The sequence below is a fragment of the Leptonychotes weddellii genome, chromosome 6, assembly GCF_054177405.1.
Source record: "Leptonychotes weddellii isolate Sample4059 chromosome 6, ASM5417740v2, whole genome shotgun sequence".
NCBI classification, from domain to species: Eukaryota; Metazoa; Chordata; class Mammalia; order Carnivora; family Phocidae; genus Leptonychotes; species Leptonychotes weddellii.
The window spans coordinates 99,621,855-99,639,742 of record NC_138374.1 but is presented as its reverse complement, the minus strand read 5'-3'; the positions used below and the strand labels follow the sequence as shown (position 1 = coordinate 99,639,742).

Sequence of the window (17,888 nt, the reverse complement as noted above, 5' to 3'; positions counted from 1 at the left end):
CATCGACCACTGCCTTTTATGGAACATTGAGGTTAATTCACCTCAACAAGAGGGAGCTGAGGACTTGTTTATGGCTGTGTTTCTGATTTATTAGCACAGTACATGATATTAGAAAATAAACTCCTGACATTCCTACAAGTAGAGATACTTTGTTTAAAATTATTTCTCCCTTTCAAAACTCAACTGTTCTCCAGAATACGCAGAAAAGCTGCCACTTTAGTAACTAATCCGCTTTTAATATTCGTCATCTCCTTTGAGATGGCAGGCGGTGTTCTTAGCAAGCTTCTGAAGGAGCACACATTTCAAAGCCCACAACCACGAAATACCTGTTGCTGCAGGGCCCTGTACAGAAGTTAAGGCGAAAGAGAGCCCAGGAGGCGTCAGCAAGCGGAAGGACCCGCTGAGCCGAAGAGGAAGAGAGAGGCTTGCCCGGGGGAATCCAGGCGCACCGCAGCACGCGCGACGGGTCCCGAGGTGCAAAAACTCAGGTGCTCGCAGTCCCGGCGCCTCACCCACACCGCCCAGGTAACGCCGAGATGGGGGAAACTGCACGCGTGCGCAGCGTCGCGGGGGCGCGGGGCGCGCGGCTCTGCGGGGGCGCGCCTCTCCGCGCGCCGCGGGCACAGGCGCGGGCCCCGCCGCTCCAGGCCCCGGGAGTGGGGGCACGTGGTGTGGGGCCGCGGCGGGAGCGCGGGGCGGCGCGCGGCGGTGCAGGGAGCGGCGGCGGCTGCCCCGGCGAGCTAGGCGGACCCGGGCGTGTCCGGTGAGCGCGGCTCCCGCGGGGTGGACGGACGGACGGAGTCTACCAGCGGATGGGGGCAGAGGGTCGCGGGGACGGGACTCGGGGCGGGGAGGCGGCCGGGGACGGCCGGGAGGAGAGGGGAGGGCAGAGAAGCGGCGACCGTGGGGCTAGAGGAAGTGTGAACGCCATACCCTTCCGCCTGGAGCGAGCGTCCTCACCGCCGCGGGCAGAGGAACCACTCCCCGGATGCTTTCAGGACTGCATAGCTTTCTCTAAGGCTCCTTTCCTCAAAGTGACCCGAGGCAGCGGTGGAGCGAAGCAGACTTTAGCGATGGCATTTGATCCAACCCCTTCTATTTATGGGAACTTGGTTATATTTCTGCGTTTTGTTTTTGTGTTTGTTTCTTTAGTTTCTCCATTTTCTCTTTTTTTTCTACGTATTTCTCAAGTCATTCACCATGCCCAGAGCTGCGTCCTTCTCCCCCAGAGATTTTTTTTCAACTTTGTCCTTTTTAAGAGGATTGACTTAGGCAACTTGAATTCTTTGCACTAAGTGTTGTCAGTGAACAGAGGTACAGGATTTCAAGAGTGATATCCCCTCTCCAGCGTTTCAGTGTTAACATTTCAAATTCACATTAAGCCTTAGGCTGGAGAACGTTCTAACCATTTGCTTCTGATACAAGCTATAACGAATACCAAAGCTAGACATTACCAAGTTTATTTAAAATTCAAATTTTACGAAATAGCAACCATTATCTGTTACTGTTGTTGTGATCTTTTTGCCTCATCTCTTGCTGGAGTTTCAGTGTTCACAAAGTCAGCAAATTTTGTTCATTTAGTGTATTGCTCTGCAGATAGATTTTTTTTGAAGCTGTTCCTGCCCTCTGGTGGCTTGCACTGTAGAAGAAAGCCAAAACTACCCTAATAACTGAGGTAAAATTTTTAAGGAAAAGCAAGTGTTTGAGGGAATTTTGAGGAGTAAGAAATTATCTTCCTCTTGGGGGATCAGGGGATATTCTCTAGTTTTTCAGTGAATTTTTAAAGTTGGCTGAAGTGGGAGATAATGTCATTCCAGATGGGAGAGGCTCAGGAGAGAGGAAGCAGGCCAGACATGGTAGAGACGAGCACCAGGAAATCAGTTGAGATCAAATGAAGAGATCTATACAGAGACCTGCACCAGGGAGTTTGGTATTTCTCCTACGGAAGCCAGGGGGAAGTTACTGCATTTTCTGAGCAGGGCAAAGGCAGGACCAGAAATGTCTGTGTTAACCAGGAGATTAACCTGGCAGCCTATGTGGATTTGAGGAGGAGAGTGGGGATTAGAGCAATAATTCCCAACTCTGACCCCACACCCCTACAGGCTCTATGTTTTTGAAATTTTTTTTAACCAGATTGCATTTACATGCACTTAATAGTATTTCTTTCAATTAACAGCATATATAAAACTACCCATCCAAGCTTCTGACAATCCTAAGAATATCAATGTAGTTGCCCTAAGTATGAAATAAATACAGGTAAAAGCTCAGAATACAGAAGTATAGTGTGAGCAGCCTGGTAGGGTTTGAATTAGGAGACTTTTAGTGCTGAACCTAGCTGTTGAGAGTCTTATCATTTGTGCCTTCTTGAGCCCCTTTGGGCCCCTTGGACCTGAGGTTGTGTCCATCGGTCTAGATAAGAGGTAACAAAGGGTAAGTTCTGAGAGGGGCAGTAAGCAGGGAGGGAAGGATTGCAGGGAAGGAAGATAAGAGCATTGAAATGACTTAGTCCCTGAATGGACCAGAGTACTGAGGGTCAGAGAAGCAATACCAGTAAAAATGAAATGACAGGAAAGCAGGTGCTGGTAAAAATAATAATACTTGTTAACGTCCTATAGCTGTCTGACAAGACTTCACAGTTGTACTTACTATGTGTCTGGCACTCTTGTTAATCATTCTATGATAATTAATTCATTTTACTCTCCACAACCTATGAAATATGACTGCTATTATTTACAGGAGTGAAAACAGACTCACAGAGAAGGTGAATAACAGTTCCAGGGCCGCCCCGTTGCTAAGTGGTGATGCCAGGATGCAGACCCATGATGTCTGACTCCAGAGCTAGTGCTCCAACCCCTCTACTATAAGGAACAAAGGAAGAAATCTTGGGGGACAAGTTGGCAGGTATCTTGAGTTCAGATGCTTGCAGGAGTGCCCGGTGAAGATATGCGGCAAGCGTAGCATCCATCTCAGTTAATGTACAGACATTCCTCTGGGACAGACAGGGTCTGTGCCCTGGCCCTGTGTTTTCCCAATGGACCCCCATTTATCTCTCAAAACCTCCCACAGGATTTTAGTCTCCTCTTCAAACTAGGAAAAGTCAGAGAAATCCTAGAATCCTGTATATCAGGTAAGGTTGCCCTTTATTGCCTGCCCTTCAGTGCAGAGCAAAGCTGCTTGAAGTATTGGTGCTTAATTTCAGGAGCAAGTTTTGCTAGGGACATATCTGTTTGTCAGGGGAGGTATCAAGTTGGCTTTCTACAAAAGCAGTAAGTTTTGCCATACTGTGCCCTTTCATGTCTTTGTCCTTGTTTTGTCCTCTTTCTGGCTTCAAGGGTTCACCAGAACCAGAACTCTTGGGGGATACAGAAAAAGTAGAAGGTACGTACATGTACTCCATAAGTTTATATTCCCATTTAGGGAGTTGAGATGAACAGTTAAAAGAACGAACAAAATGAGATAGTTTGTAATTATTACATTATGTAGGTCAAATTTAAGTGTAGCGGGCATTGGGTTTTTAAATATGCCAGTGACCTCAGAACTGTAATATACCCCATCTTCTCTGTTACCTATAGATATCACTGTGCTTGCTCTAAGCCAGGCATCTTTTGTCTGTCACTAAATACACTCTGATTATATTTTTATTTTCTTCTGCAGTTGTTAGACTTTGCATTCGTGGCTTTGAATTTTTATGTCTACAGCTCAAAAAACAGTAACACTTCCGTAACTGGTAAGTGGCAAAGCTGGAGAGCTGAATCGGAAGTCTGCCTGTGGAATCCAGGCTATGAACTAGGATACTCTGTTGTCTCTCATGCCTGTTTTCCACAACCTCTAGACTTTTTTCCACTGGCATGACAGGTGTACTCTCTGTCAGGTGGTGAGGAATCCTTTTGCCCCAAATGAGTGGGGTCAGGTTGAGTCTCTGAGCAGTGATCTCCCTGTTCTAGAAGTCATCATCTAGAATACCTCATTCAGTTACCCACATATTCATCACTTTTTAATTGAAGAGAAGGTGTCCAGCAGGTATTTCAGTACAGGAAAAGCAAAGGCAAATAAAATGTATTTCCTGTCCTGGGGAGCTTGGTCTAGTGGGAGAGAGGTAAATAAACAATCATGATAGAATATACATGGTTTACTAGAGGTAGCAAAACAGAGCAAAACTGGTCAAAATTAGAATATGGAAAGGATAGTTAGGGAAATCTGAAGATAGTTAATTAGATTACGCTGAAGCCTTAAAACTGTAAGTGCTGGTTTTAGGTGAGATTCTTGCTTAAAAGAATGAAGCTATGGAAAAAGAAAGGGATGTCCCTTTTGTCCTGACCATATTACAATTTAAGTAATAGTAATTTTTTATATATTTGACCTCCCTGAGTTAGATTCATTTTCTTTCTTGGGTCTGCTGTTGTTTACCCCTGCTCTTTGAGGTTTCAGACTGCCTGTATCACCTGTAGAGATAAAGTGGGAGGCCTTTCTGATAGTACTTTCCCAGACACTGCTCCCTTCTTGTCTCCCCCTTTTCCTGTCTTTAAAAATGGTCGCCTCCTCTACAGAATTAAGCTCTACATGTTACATTCTTTTTGTTTGCTCTGTGTCTTTGTGTACTTGTAAGCCTTTTTCACAATTCTAAACTGGGAATGGACTTTGCCTAGGAGTTTTATCATTAATGGACATTCCTTGAAGAAGGAGAGGAATTACATTTATGTTTTGTAGACTTTTTTCAGCAGCTCAATGGCCTCCCCGAAGAAGAAGCTTCAAGGTCTCGTTGCTGCAACCATCACGCCAATGACTGAGCATGGGTAACTATCATTTGGGACCTAAGGGGAATCTGTTCTCACTCCACCAAAATGGACAGAAGTTCTCTATAGTAGCAGTCACTTAGATTCTGCACCTCTGTGGTACTCCTGCCAAATGGCCGCTTCTGTCAGTCATCCCTCCCCCGTACTGTCTCTGATCCCAACTCAGAGAAGAGTCTCTATGTCACAAACTGCAGAAAGAGAGAAGGTAAGATATGGCATCTTGCCTTTCTCCCAGTGTCTATAGTTCCACAAAATAAATTCTCTTTGGATTTCATCAGAGGCCTGGCTTTCCCAAATAAGGCCGGTGGAGTTAGATGAGGAGAATCTCATTTTAGCAGAATTTGCTTCTAAGCCCTGGCCTGGCCCCTCTAGATCCTGTCTCTAGATAGCTGCATGATTCCACCTCAGGCTGTTCATAGATGTGATGAAAATGTCCTCGCCTGAGTAAAGAGGGGAAGTTAGCTGCAAGTTGGACCCCTTAGTATGTTTACAGTCTCATTTCAACATGGGTTAAATGTTGGGGGCCTGCAGGAGTGGGAGGTAACAACAGATGATTGCTGAGAACTCATTACCCAGACAAGCACCCTAACTCCCAGGTGAACGTTATGTCAGTCCCTTTGCTCGTACTATCAGCTAACGGTCATGTGCCACAGGTGTATAACCCCTCTCTGGACATTGCCATGGACAAAAAGGGAATTTATCCACCTGGATCTAAATGCTTTTGACCCCTTAGAGTGGTCAGTCTGCCAAAACAGAATTCTGGCTTCTTTAAGCTTCTCCTTTCTTTCTCTTTAAAATACAATGATAATTAACCTGCATGGTGGAGTTCTGGGTGTTAAAGTGAGATATTCCATATAATGGTGCTCAGCACAGGGTCAGGAGGCACTTAGGTCAGTATGTTCATTTGAACCAGACAGGGATAAAAGGAAGATGCGGAATTTAAGAGATCTTTAAGAAAGGCTTTTATTTTTTTGGCCTTCTGTTGCTGAATTTGTAAACCTTAACCCTACCCCCTTTAAAATAGGTGAAATTTCTTATGACTTGGTATTCTCATTCAAAGTTGGCCCTATCGCAGTTTACCCTTAGATCGCTGGAGTTCAAGACCTCCAGTTTCTAAGTTTCATGAAAAATCCCATCTACGTCTAAATCAAATTCTTGCTGAGATGGCATTTAGATTACTCAGTGATTGGTAGCAATTTTTTTTTCTGTTGCTTCTCAGTTTCCATAAGTCCAAAGAAAGACTGAAGTCAGCTCTTTGTTGATGTGTTAGCCACTTGTTGGGCCAATAAAACAGAGAAATCATGTGATTGCATGAGCAGGCAGGATTCACTTCCTGTTATTGAGAAGGATCCTATTTGCAGGCTTACAACACTACATCTGGTTGATGCTGCTTTAACCTTCTTAATCAGATCCCTCAGCCTAGAAGAGACTCCTTGAACAGTCTTATTTGTTCATTTAGGACTCACTGAGAGTTTTGGTGTGTTCTTCCTCCCTATTCTGCTGTTTTCCGGGGACGCCAAGCCCCACATATGAAGATAAGTGACTCTGCTTTTCTGGATCCTTCTCCATTCCCCAATACCTCTGGCCCTGCTTCCTCCATTTCTCTGTTTCTTCTTCTTTTTTTTTTTTTTATCCTTTTCCCTTCTAGGACTTTCTAGGACCTTCACTTTCCTGATGTGTGCAATCAAAATAAGAATGTATTTTTTTTGCAAGGGCCTTAAGAATTAAAATGTACAGGAACGCCTGAATGGCTCAGTCGGTTAAGCGTCTGCCTTCGGCTCAGGTCATGATCCCAGGGTCCTAGGATTGAGTCCCACATCGGGCTCCTTGCTCAGCAAGGAGCCTGCTTCTCCTTCTGCCTGCCTCTGTCTCTCTCTCTCTGATAAATAAATAAAATCTTAAAAAATATATATATATTTAAAAAAATTTTGTAAAAAAAAAAGAAACTGTATGTCAGTACAGAGCACATAGTAGGCATGTAAGCTATATTAGCTCCCACATCTCCCACCACCTGCCCTTCTCATTCAAACATTACTGTGGGTACAAAGCAAGATTGGAGCACCCACTGAGAGCAGATGGGCATTTGCCTACTTGCCCACAGGGGAATGTGAACTTATGACATGTTTCCAGGAGACAGAAAGAAGGGTCACATGGAATCGAATAAGTGGAAATTCTGCCTGGTGACCTGCCATCATGGGAGTTTTCCCATCCTGGCTCATAAAGTAAGCCACAGTCTCCATGATTGAGAATGGCTGAACAAGAGCTATTCTCCTGCATCCTTTTTTCTTTATAATTCTAAGAAATATCCAAATTCACTTCTTGAATATAAGTTGATGTTCTGAAGTGGGGAAGTTTACAGGAAGAACATGGTTAAATGGATTTTAGTTAGAGTATCTGGGTTCTTGACCCCTGGCTTTGCCACCAGTTAGCTGTCTGACCCTGGGGAGGTCTTGTCACCTGTTAAAAGTTCTCTTTCATATTCTGTAAAGTGTTCAGCCATATCATTTCCGAGTTGCATTTGAATCCAAAGAGTGCAGCCCTCTGGTGTTATGTCATGAGGGATATTGGAGTGATCCCAGGAAGAATGTATAAAATACCTATAACCCCAGTCCAACCTGCACACTGCAGCCCAGTGAGCGTCCTCATAAATAAATCTAATTGTGTCACTTCCCTCTTTAAGACTCTCTGCCGATCCCCTTTTGTCAAAGCCTTACTACTCGTCATGTGGTCCATGGACCGTTTGCTCTATATCACATAAGAACCTGCTAGAAAGGCAGAATCTGAGGCCCTCCTACATACCACTAAGTCAGAACCTGCATTTTCACTGTCCCTGGTTGATTCTTTAGCACATTAAAGTCTGAGATGAACTGATCTAAAGTTAAAGCCCGACTTTCTGCATGGAGCACTGGGTGTTATATGCCAACAATGAATCATGGAACACTACATCAAAAACTAATGATGTAATGTATGGTGATTAACATGACATAATAATAATTAAAAAAATAAAATAAAGTTAAAGCCCAGACTATCTGGGATACTTCTGCTACATTTCTATTGCCCCATACACCTCATGTTCTTTATTCCCTTAGTGCCTTTACACATTCTGTTCCCTCTGCCTTTTTCTACCACCACGCACTCCTCTCTCTACTCCACATGAACACTTCTACTCATCCATCAGAACCATCCTCTGGTGCTTCTTTCCCATTTCCTATAAAGAATTACAGAGTCCTTCCCCCTGCGCTCCCACAGTAGCCTGTGCACACCTTTTCACATTACATCAGAAGTGCTTGCTAATGAAAATTACTCTAATAACTGTTTGTTACATGCCTGTCTCTCCCAACAGGCTTTGAGCTGCTTAACCTTATTCCAGAGATACTTATCGAGTACCAGGCAATACACAAGGACTGAGCATGTTTCTTATTTATATTTGTATCTTCAGCATCTAGCACAGTGAATGGTAAATTTTGTTATTTCATGAGGAAAAGAAGCTAACACTAATTGGCTAAACACTACGTGTCAGTCATTGTGCTGGCATTTTAATGTACATATTCCGAATTTATCTTCATAACAACTCTGAGAGAGAACTGCAACCTCTGTTTCTGCAGTTGATGAGACCAAGATCCTAAAACATTAACCCACTGCACCTAGCCTTGGAGCCAGAGAGAAAGGTCCTTCTCTACCCATCTCAACTCTTGTCTTTCCACACACTAGAAGATGTTTGCTTTCCTTAGTTGTTTCAAAAAGTCACTTATTCCCTTGGGCAAGTACAGTCATTAAAATAGAAAGTCCATTTCATGGGCACCTAGGTGGCTCAGTCAGTTAAGTGTCTACCTTCAGCTCAGGTCAGAATCCCAGGATCCTGGGATCGAGTCCCGCATTGGGCTCCCTGCTCAGAGGGGAGCCTGCTTCTCCCTCTCCTTCTGCTGCTCCCCCTGCTTGTGTGCTCACTCTCTCTCTCTGACAAATAAAATCTTTAAAAAAGAAAAAAAAGAAAGACTATCCAGATTGGCTAAAATGTCAAAAAAAAAAAAAGTTTTCTCCCTCAAATGCCTTTGGCTTCACCATGGGAATCTTCACAACACCCTCTAGTAAAAACAGACTGGTTACCCCAGTCAGAAGGGTCTTGGACTGCTGGAGTTGGAGTTTGGTATTGTCTTTTTAACTGTGTGGGGAGACTACATGACCCAGATTCCCAGAACAGAATGTTTTCTGGCAAGGCAGGGCAGTTATGGTCCCTGAATACTTCTCTGCCGAAGGAGTTTTAAAGTAGCCAAGTAGTTATTTTGCCAAAAGCACACATAACTTTCATCTGATTTTGAATGCTGAGAGTTATATGTAAAAGGCAAAAAAAAAAAAAGAACATCAGATTTTCTGACATGTGTGCCAGTTATGAAAAGACCTCCCTGGTGATTCTGTATTCTCAAATACAGTGAAAGTCTTTCATTTTGTGTCATACACCAGGAGAGGAAATGAACAGCAATAGAGATTTTTCTCTGAAAAGCCACCTCAGAAAAATTCCTTTATCCTTCTGTCCTAGGAGAAGAGATACAGCCTACATGCTGTTTCAAACGGTATTCACTCAGGGCCTCAATTTGTGGCAAAAATAATTGGATAAACATTCTCTCCTCTTACATGGTTTGGAAGTAAATGAAATGTCCGAGGGTCTAGAGGATTAGCTAAGTTCTGTTCATTCATACAATGAAATGCTGTGTAGCCCACTCAAGAACAGAATATCTGAAGAAGCGGGAAAATACTCAATTTGGCATGCTAAGTGAAAAAAATATCACAATGCTTTGTACAATATGACCATATCCATTTAAGAAAACGCTGCACTGACCTAGGAAAGGGCACGGGATGCTCTCCTAAGATCAGCAAGGCTGCCTCAGTGGGAGAAGCCATTCCCCTGGGCTTTAGTGTTGATGGGGCCATGCAGCTGGTCTGTAAAATTACTGCAAAAGGCAGTTTGCAAAAAAAAAAAAAAAACACTGTACTGTGTGTTTGTGAGTAGAAAAATATCAAAACTATTAAGAGTGATAATCTCCAGGGAGATAATGAGTGGGTTTTTCCTTCTTTTTATATTGTGTGTACTTTCAAAAATAAATGACATAGCTTCTATGGTATGAAAAATTGGAAAAAAATCATAGACCTAAGGCAAAGAATCTGAACCCATGGGAATTGAAATTAAGATAGTGAATTGGAGGTAAGTAGGGGAGTGACTTCAGCAAGCATGGGATTTGGTTTTGAGTCACTCAGCCCTGAGATGACCAGTACTTGGATGTGTTCTTGAGGCTCACGAAGGAAGAGACATTCCGGTCCCACCTTTGAAAGAGAACTGGTTTGTGCCACCTCTTACTTCCATGAGCAATGAACCCCAGACAGCCATCCAACAAGGAAGAGAATATTCTAGTCTTACCATTTGCATTATCTCTAGTGACTTCCGGATGCCTGATACAGTGCCTGCAGCAATCAACATAAACCCACATACCGCAGAGAGGTAGATTACGGTGGAGAAACAGGGAAGGGAGCAAAGTCCCCAGAGAGAATTATCATCCTGCTCCTACCTCGGCCCTGCTGTTGGGATACTTTTGTGACAACCAGGGTAACAGCTTTGGGTAATTTCCCTGGGCTCACTTGTGATTGTAGCCACTGAACAACAATGCCAAGGGCTGCAAACTTGCACCTCTAGTTGGACAGAGACCTGAAATCCCTGAGGTGGTCTGGGGGGCTTCTATGCCTCCAAAGGGGGCAGCCATGACCCTCCCCGCCATTCAGTACTGTACAGAAATGTAGGCCTGGCCTTGTTAGATCTTCTGGCTTTTCCGTCATCTTTTATAACAAGAAAACAAATTTTTATCACTGTGAAGGTCAAAACACATTTAGGAGCCATCTCTTTTCAACCTTTTTCTCTCTCTAAGAGGATTTGGTAGTTCCAAAAGACTATCTGTCCAAGGACATTTTGGGGTAACTCTGCCACTGCCCAGAAATTCTACCATTAGCATCACTCCTGTAGGCTAGGGGCATTTTATAAGAAGCAACAAACTGCTTTCTTGAAGGGATAGATAATGTATCACCCCTAACCCGAGGGAACTTGTAGCTGTCATCCAGCAAAGTCTAAAGGAGTAGGGGGTCAGTGTAGATGGAAGCATTACCCACTGAAGCCATAGAGTGAAGTGTGGAGTTCACTGAGGAAGGAGAAGAAACCGCGGATTTCATATACTGGCCTCGATCTGCCTAAGGGGGCAGCCAACTCCCTGGAAAGAGGAGGGCACCAGAATAGGGCCAGATAGACAGCAACTCAAGAACGTCAGAGGGAAGGAAGAGTGCAGGGTTTCATCCTGTTTATTCCAGACCCACCTCCTCCTCGAAGTCTCCTTTCCCAGCCTCCCTAATTGGAGTGATTCCCTCTTCTGAACCCCTGTACACTTTCTAACTCAGTCATAGCCCTCAACATACATTCCTTAATATTCTAGTTATTTGTATACTATGCCATCTTTCCTCAGTTAATAATGTTTACATGTATCCTGCAGGTGTGGGGATAGGCTGCTCTGAAGGCAGAGATCATGGGTGTTTCCTCCTCATTGAGCTTCTGCACTATGCCAGGTGCAGACAAGGGATTGTCAGGTATAAAAGGCACAGTGTCTGCCTTCAGGAAGTCCTTGCTCTAGCCTGGAGGGTGGGCATAAACAATTTACAAAATGATCCTCGTGGTAATGGAGATGTGAACTTTGATGAGGGTGTGAGGTATGTGTGAGATATTTCTGGGTTTCATCATGAGGAATAGTAACAGCAGTAATGATTGAGTGTTTCACTGGAGCCAGGTAGAGTGCTGAGTACATGCAGTAGACTGGCGGTGTGGGTCCCTGCTGAGTTTAGAGTCCACTTTGGGGATATACATATACATCCCCTAACAATCAGTTTCTCTCCTTAAGTATTTCTGAAAATGGAAACAAGCTCTCTAGCTTCCCTTTCCAAATGATGAAGCATTAGATTAAACCAAAAGAACACACATCAGAAGGAGTACAGTACCTACCAGCCCTGACCATCCAGAGCTCTCCAAGCTCCTCCTCAATGAAAAAGCCAGGCCTACTCTAGGTGATCTTGAGTACGGGGCTGGGATCGGATTGGAGAGGTGTCAAGACTTCAGTGAAAGTGTCCAGGAGCCACTGTGTTTGAATCTGTGATTCCAACACAGGCTCTTGCCCACTAGATTTATTTCCTGTTTCCAATCTGTGATTTGGAAGTGTGATTGGGAGCTGTTTCCTGGTTACTTGCATTGGTAGATGGACATCATAGGTCAAAATCTGGGTTTTTATCCTGCAAACAAAACCACTGCTGATTGTACATCTAAAACTAATGATGTAATGTATGGGGATTAACATAACAATAAAAAAAATTTAAAAAAAAACCACTGCTGATTGTCCTGCATCTCGTCGCTTATCCCAAGTGGTGAAGGGCTTGATGGAAGCAGCCAAGAGCAGGTTCCAAATGGTCAGGAATGTCTGAGGCTTAGACATTTCAAGTTGAGCAGGTCAAGCTGACCTAAATGAGGGTGTTGAGATAGATTGTCTAGGCGGATAACTTGCCCATCCGCCCTTTAGGTGAGAACAACCCAAGTTTGTTCCTGTTGTGCATTCAGGAATCCTCCCTGCTCAGCAAGACAGAGGCCAGGATTTGGCATTTGAGCAAGTGGGGCAGGGAGGGCAATGTTACAATACCATGAGCCATTAAAGAGGGAGACTGCTCTGCATTTCTTACAGACTCCCCAGACGCTCTTCCACAGACCGTGCTTTGAGAGGCAGTGGGAGCAAAGTTCCTCTCCAGTGTTAATCTTTTTTGCTTTAAAACTAGCAAATACAATTGAAGCTTTCATTTGCTGTCACAAATATTAAGTGCTAAAATTCTTAAATTATTAAGATCCAGCTTTCCTATCTTGTAAGCCCAAAAAATGATTGCTTCTCACCAAGTGGAAAATACTAAATTCTCATTTAACCATGGCCCCCGTCATCCTTCTTCCCCAAAAGAGCAAAAGATTACTAAGTAATTACTTTTTAAATATTACTTGTGGGGATGTTTAAAGGTAAAACCTTTGTGATAAATAACAGTGTGTTGCTCACATAAGTGAGGCATATATGAATAAGTAGAGAAATCATCAGGCTCAAAAAACAAGGAAAAAGCCGGCATTATTTAGAGCAAGTTAAGAATTTTACAAATTGGCTAGGTGGAGTTTTTTTTTTTTTTTAATTCAACTTAGTTAACATGTAGTGTATTATTAGTTTCAGGGGTAGAATTTAGTGATTCATCAGTTACATACAACACCCAGTACTCATTATATCAAGTGCCCTCCTTAATGCCCATCACCCAATTATCCCACCCCCACCCCCTTCCCTCCAGCAACCCTCAGTTTGTTCCCTATGGTTTGCCTCCATCTCTGTTTTTATCTTATTTTTCCTTCCCTTCCCCTATGTTCATCTGTTTCTGTTTCTTAAATTCTGCATATGAGTGAAATCATATGGTATTTGTCTTTCTCTGACTTATTTTGCTTAGCACAATATGGCTGGGTGGACTTTTAATAATTATTAACAAAAGAGAGCAGTTTATAGATTTGAGGATTGGTTGAATAATAATCTAAAGACTAAATATGCTTTTTTCCCATTTTTTTCCTGTGTCCTTTAGAGAAATCAACTTTTCAGTCATTGGTCAGTATGTAGATTATCTTGTGGAAGAACAGGGAGTGAAGAACATTTTTGGTGAGTCATCTTTAAACATTTCTCTAAACATCTCTAGCCCGGTCCTTAGAAAGTAGCTCTCACCTGGTTACTAATTAAGAGGTTACAGTGTCTTGTGTCATAGGTTATGACTGAGCCTGGCTAAGCTAAGTAAAATTTGTGAATCTGTAGACTCATCAATTTTAGACTTGGAAAGCACCTTTGGTGGTGTACCTTCAAAACAGATAAGGTGTTATTTTTATCCCAACTTAAAGAAGAAAATCTATGGCTCAGATATATTATTTAGGGTGCCTAAAGGCACTTAGCCAAGGAATGGTAGAGTAACAGCCAAATCCAGACTTCTCTCTCTTAAGAATGGGCTTTATTGTGTCTTCACCCAGACTTTTCATATAATAAATGTAGAAAGGCTAAATGCAGCACACAAAAGAATCACAGGTCCAGCAGTTATCCTCATTTATTTCATGGACGGTGGAAATTAAAAAATCAGACCTTGAACATTTTAGGCCTGAGAACTATACAAACCTGTGATTGAGTTACTCCTTGTGTGGTGTTCTGAGTGCTTGAACACCTACAGACTGGACCCTACAGCTTTTTCCCAAGCTCCTGCTCTACCAGGGTCCCTCAAGAACTGGAAGCACGAGGTCATAATCCAGGCAGGTTAAAACCTCTGCGAACAGGTGGTCAGGACACATGTCAAAACCAGAACCTGATTACAGAACCACTTGGTGTCCCCCTACAGCTCCAAGCCATGGTGGGGGAAGACTGATTCTTACTCTTCAAAGGGCCACGGCTCTCCCCTGGGTATAGGGAAGAAGTAGGAACATCCCTACTAGTAGAGCATACTTGAAGTGTCTTAAGACCCTAAAGGAGTGATAAAAACACTCTTTCCTACTCTCACCCCCCTTCTCCAGCTGAGCACTCAGTATTTGGAGATCCAAATGCATTAGGCCCCAGTAATGTATCCTAATGCTGTTTGCATACTATCTGTGATCCATTAAGAGATTACTGTATTAGAAGGGAAAGTTTTAGAAACACAGCTTTGGATTCAAATTTATTTAGTGATTTAGAACCTCATCTTTGCCTCTGTAGATGAGAAGAACCATTTGTACTTTGCAGGGTTGTTGTGAAAATAAGTGACTATTGAAAGAGTGCTTAAGCAAGAAATATTAATATCCTTGGTGTTTTCTTATGAATTACCATGAAAAAATTGTCCTAGAATGCTACCATCATGTTAAACTATAGACTGAGGTCTTTGTAGATCTGTAGGATGTACCACTGTCCTCATGAGTAACTCCCACTTTTGACCCCTTTGACAGCCCAGTAGTGGGTGGTGTTGATTTTCCTGCCATTCAAGCCCAAATCATTGGATATTTGCCTAAAATGAGAACAGTTATCTCAGTCTGCTTTCAAATACTCTGCAAGGACAGATTTGTCATTACAAGTCATAATTAACCTTCCCACTGCTTTGAACAAGGTGAAGATGGAAAAAAGACAGAGTCTTAGATAAAAATGGAAACATGGCATTTCACCTTCAGATTCCATCGTCTGATCTTTCCCCACGTCCCTTCCCCTTAAGCAGGGAGTTCTGACCCTGCACTTCCTGCGTTGGTGTTGGAGGAGCGAAAGGAATTGGTTGGCCCCACTAACTGACTCTGTTTGGAACAGTGAATGGCACGACGGGAGAAGGCCTGTCCCTGAGCGTCTCAGAGCGTCGCCAGGTCGCAGAGGAGTGGGTGGCCAAAGGGCGGAACAAGTGAGTGGCGTCACCAGGATAAAGGCGCTCTTCGAGAGAGCTGCATAGAGTATGGCTCTTTTCTGATGACACAGCCTCCCACCTTCTGGTCAGAGGGCAGGCCTGAGGCATGGGGATCCTGGCACTTTGGCAAGGAGCTGAGGCAGAGGAGAACCCCTCCCTTCTGGGTGGAAGGGCAACCAGACTGCAAGGCCCACCTGGCTCCCAGAGGGTCCATCTGGAAGCTGGAAGCTGCCCCTTATCTATTTACAAAGCCAGTCCCCTCAGGTTACTTGTCCTTGGGCTGAGGGGATAAGAGGGGGAGGGGCTGGTGACGGACTCTGCTGTCCCCTGGCTCTTGTAAACAACTCCAACCCCTTCCCCTCTCAGGATGGGTACCTGATGCTTCTATCAGCCCTTGCTTCCCTACCTCTCTGTGCATATGACTCAACATGCTCTCTGTGGTGCTGCTTTTTGTAGTCTTCGGGACTCAATTCATGCCATGGTAGTCAAGTAAGACGGATCCGTTCAGTAAGCACACTCAATTAACCAAGCTTTATTTGTTGTCTGTTCTGTTGTGTGGGATGCACTGTTCTGGCACCGGGGAGATGAAACAGGGTCTCTGCCTTCAGCTTGCTTGCCATCCAATGGAGATGTCAGATCATGAAATTTAACACTGATCCTTCTGATAAATAGTGTAAACAGGGATCAGAGAAGGCAATGATTGATGTTGCGTTAGGTGGAGGCGAAGATTGGAGGTAAGTCCCAAGTGAGCCTGCAGCAGTTGTCAGTGTGAAGCCCATGACCTCCTTGGGGATCCTCAAATGGCTTCAGAGCACCTTGAGGACTCTGAAACTGTATGCCAAGGCTGAGTGCATGTCCATGGAAGCAGTTTCTGCTGATCCATCAGCTTTCAGCTCATTTCCAGTCAGATTGTGAGCCCTAAAAGATTAAAGACCATGGACGGAGAAACGAGGAAGGTTAAGGATCAACATTAAAAAAAGCACCAGAGGGGTGCCTGGGTGGCTCAGTCGTTAAGCGTCTGCCTTCGGCTCAGGTCGTGATCCCAGGGTCCTGGGATCGAGCCCCGCATCGGGCTCCCTGCTCGGCGGGAAGCCTGCTTCTCCCTCTCCCTCTCCCCCTGCTTGTGTTCCTTCTCTCACTATCGATCTCTGTCAAATAAATAAATAAAATCTTTAAAAAAAAAAAAAAAAGAAAGAAAGAAAAGCACCAGAAATGGGGAGATAGGGAAGAGGGCAAAGACAGAAAGCCCTCAGAAGGGCAGGAGGGAGGTCGGAGGTGAATCCTGCCACTTAAGGAGGAATGGTTCAGAGCATGCCACCGTAGCATGGGACTCTACAGCCAGACAGCCTGAGTTTGGGTCCTGGCTCTGTCTCTCGCTAGGCTTCTGAACTCAGACAAGTCACTTAACCGCCCTGTGCTTCACCTATGAAATTGGAATAAAAGTATGTATCTTATGGTGGTGGTGAGGATTCGAGCCGTGCCTGGCACGTAGTAGCAAGTCTTATACGGGAATTCATTGTAATTATTTGCGGTGGATGCTGTGTTCGTCATCACATTTGTCATAAATGTTGGATGTTGTGAAAGTCAGTAGATGGAGGGATGAGAAGACGGTTGGTTTGAAGTGACCGTGACCAATGACCTCAGAGAGAGCAGAGCCAGTCGGTTTGTTGAAACGGGAGCAGCCTGCCGTGAACTGTGGATCGTGGATCGCCGCAGATGTGCGGGGGTGGGGGCCATGAGCACAGCTCGTTCTCGGAACATTTTCTGGTGAAGGGAAGGAGAGATGGAGTGGTAGGTTAGGGAGGAGGAAGCAAGATGAAAAGAAGTAGTTTTGTTTTTTGGTTTTTTTTAAGATGTTATTTATTTATTTGACACAGAGAGAGTAAGAGCACAAGCTGGGAGACAAAGGGAGAGGGAGAAGCAGGCTCTCTGCTGAGCAGGGAGCCCGATGGAGGGCTCCATCCCAGGACCCTGGGATCATGACCTGAGCCGAAGGCAGCCGCTTAACCGACTGAGCCGCCCAGGTGCCCTGGTTTGTTTTAAAGTGGGGAAGTCTTGGGCATGTTTCTCTGCTGAAAAGACACTGTTACAGGAGAAGAGATTAAGAGAGTAGACAGCTGATACCTTTGATGGGAAGGTCTGGGGGATGGGGGGAGGGTTGAAACAAAACCAAAAGTAGATAGTGTAACTTGAGAGGACAGCCCAAAGCTGGGAGGAAAGCATAGATGAGGATGCGGCTAAGCGTGGAGGTGCAGAAGAGGAGAAGTGGGACAGTCTGTGTATGAAACCTCTGTATATTTCTGGTGTGTGGGAAGTGAGCACATCTGCCAGGAACAAGGAGTTGAGTTAGAATTAGCTTGAGAATAGTCCAGATTTGAAGTAGCCACTGCAGGGAATTGGAAGGGAAGTAAGTCATGATGAACAGAAGGCTTTTTGAAGCCTCGTTCTCCTGATCTGCGAAAGGACAAATTGGGATGAAAGCCATAGGATGGTTTTATCTAGCAGCACCTAGCAGCAGGGTGGAAGGGAGGAAGGCGTGGATGGCTTCTTTTAACCTAAGCCAGGAGAAGAGGTGTGAAAGATTTAAGGAGGTCGTGCAGAAAAGCTGCTGGT

The 17,888-nt window shown here is 44.3% G+C and overlaps 1 protein-coding gene across 11 annotated transcripts in view; it reads left to right on the top strand.

The window, feature by feature from the left end:
• The first annotated feature begins 387 nt into the window (after nucleotides 1–387).
• Nucleotides 388–17,888, top strand: part of NPL (N-acetylneuraminate pyruvate lyase) — a 38,946-nt gene continuing 21,445 nt past the window's right edge. For 2 of the 11 annotated variants that reach the window (XM_081824767.1, XM_081824765.1), the window contains exons 1-3: nucleotides 2,908–4,793; nucleotides 13,467–13,540; nucleotides 15,185–15,272. In XM_081824767.1, the coding sequence (XP_081680893.1) occupies nucleotides 4,726–4,793; nucleotides 13,467–13,540; nucleotides 15,185–15,272 (230 nt within the window). In that variant the 5' untranslated portion in view covers nucleotides 2,908–4,725. The other 9 variants (XM_081824766.1, XM_081824768.1, XM_081824759.1 and 6 more) reach the window with 8 other exon arrangements.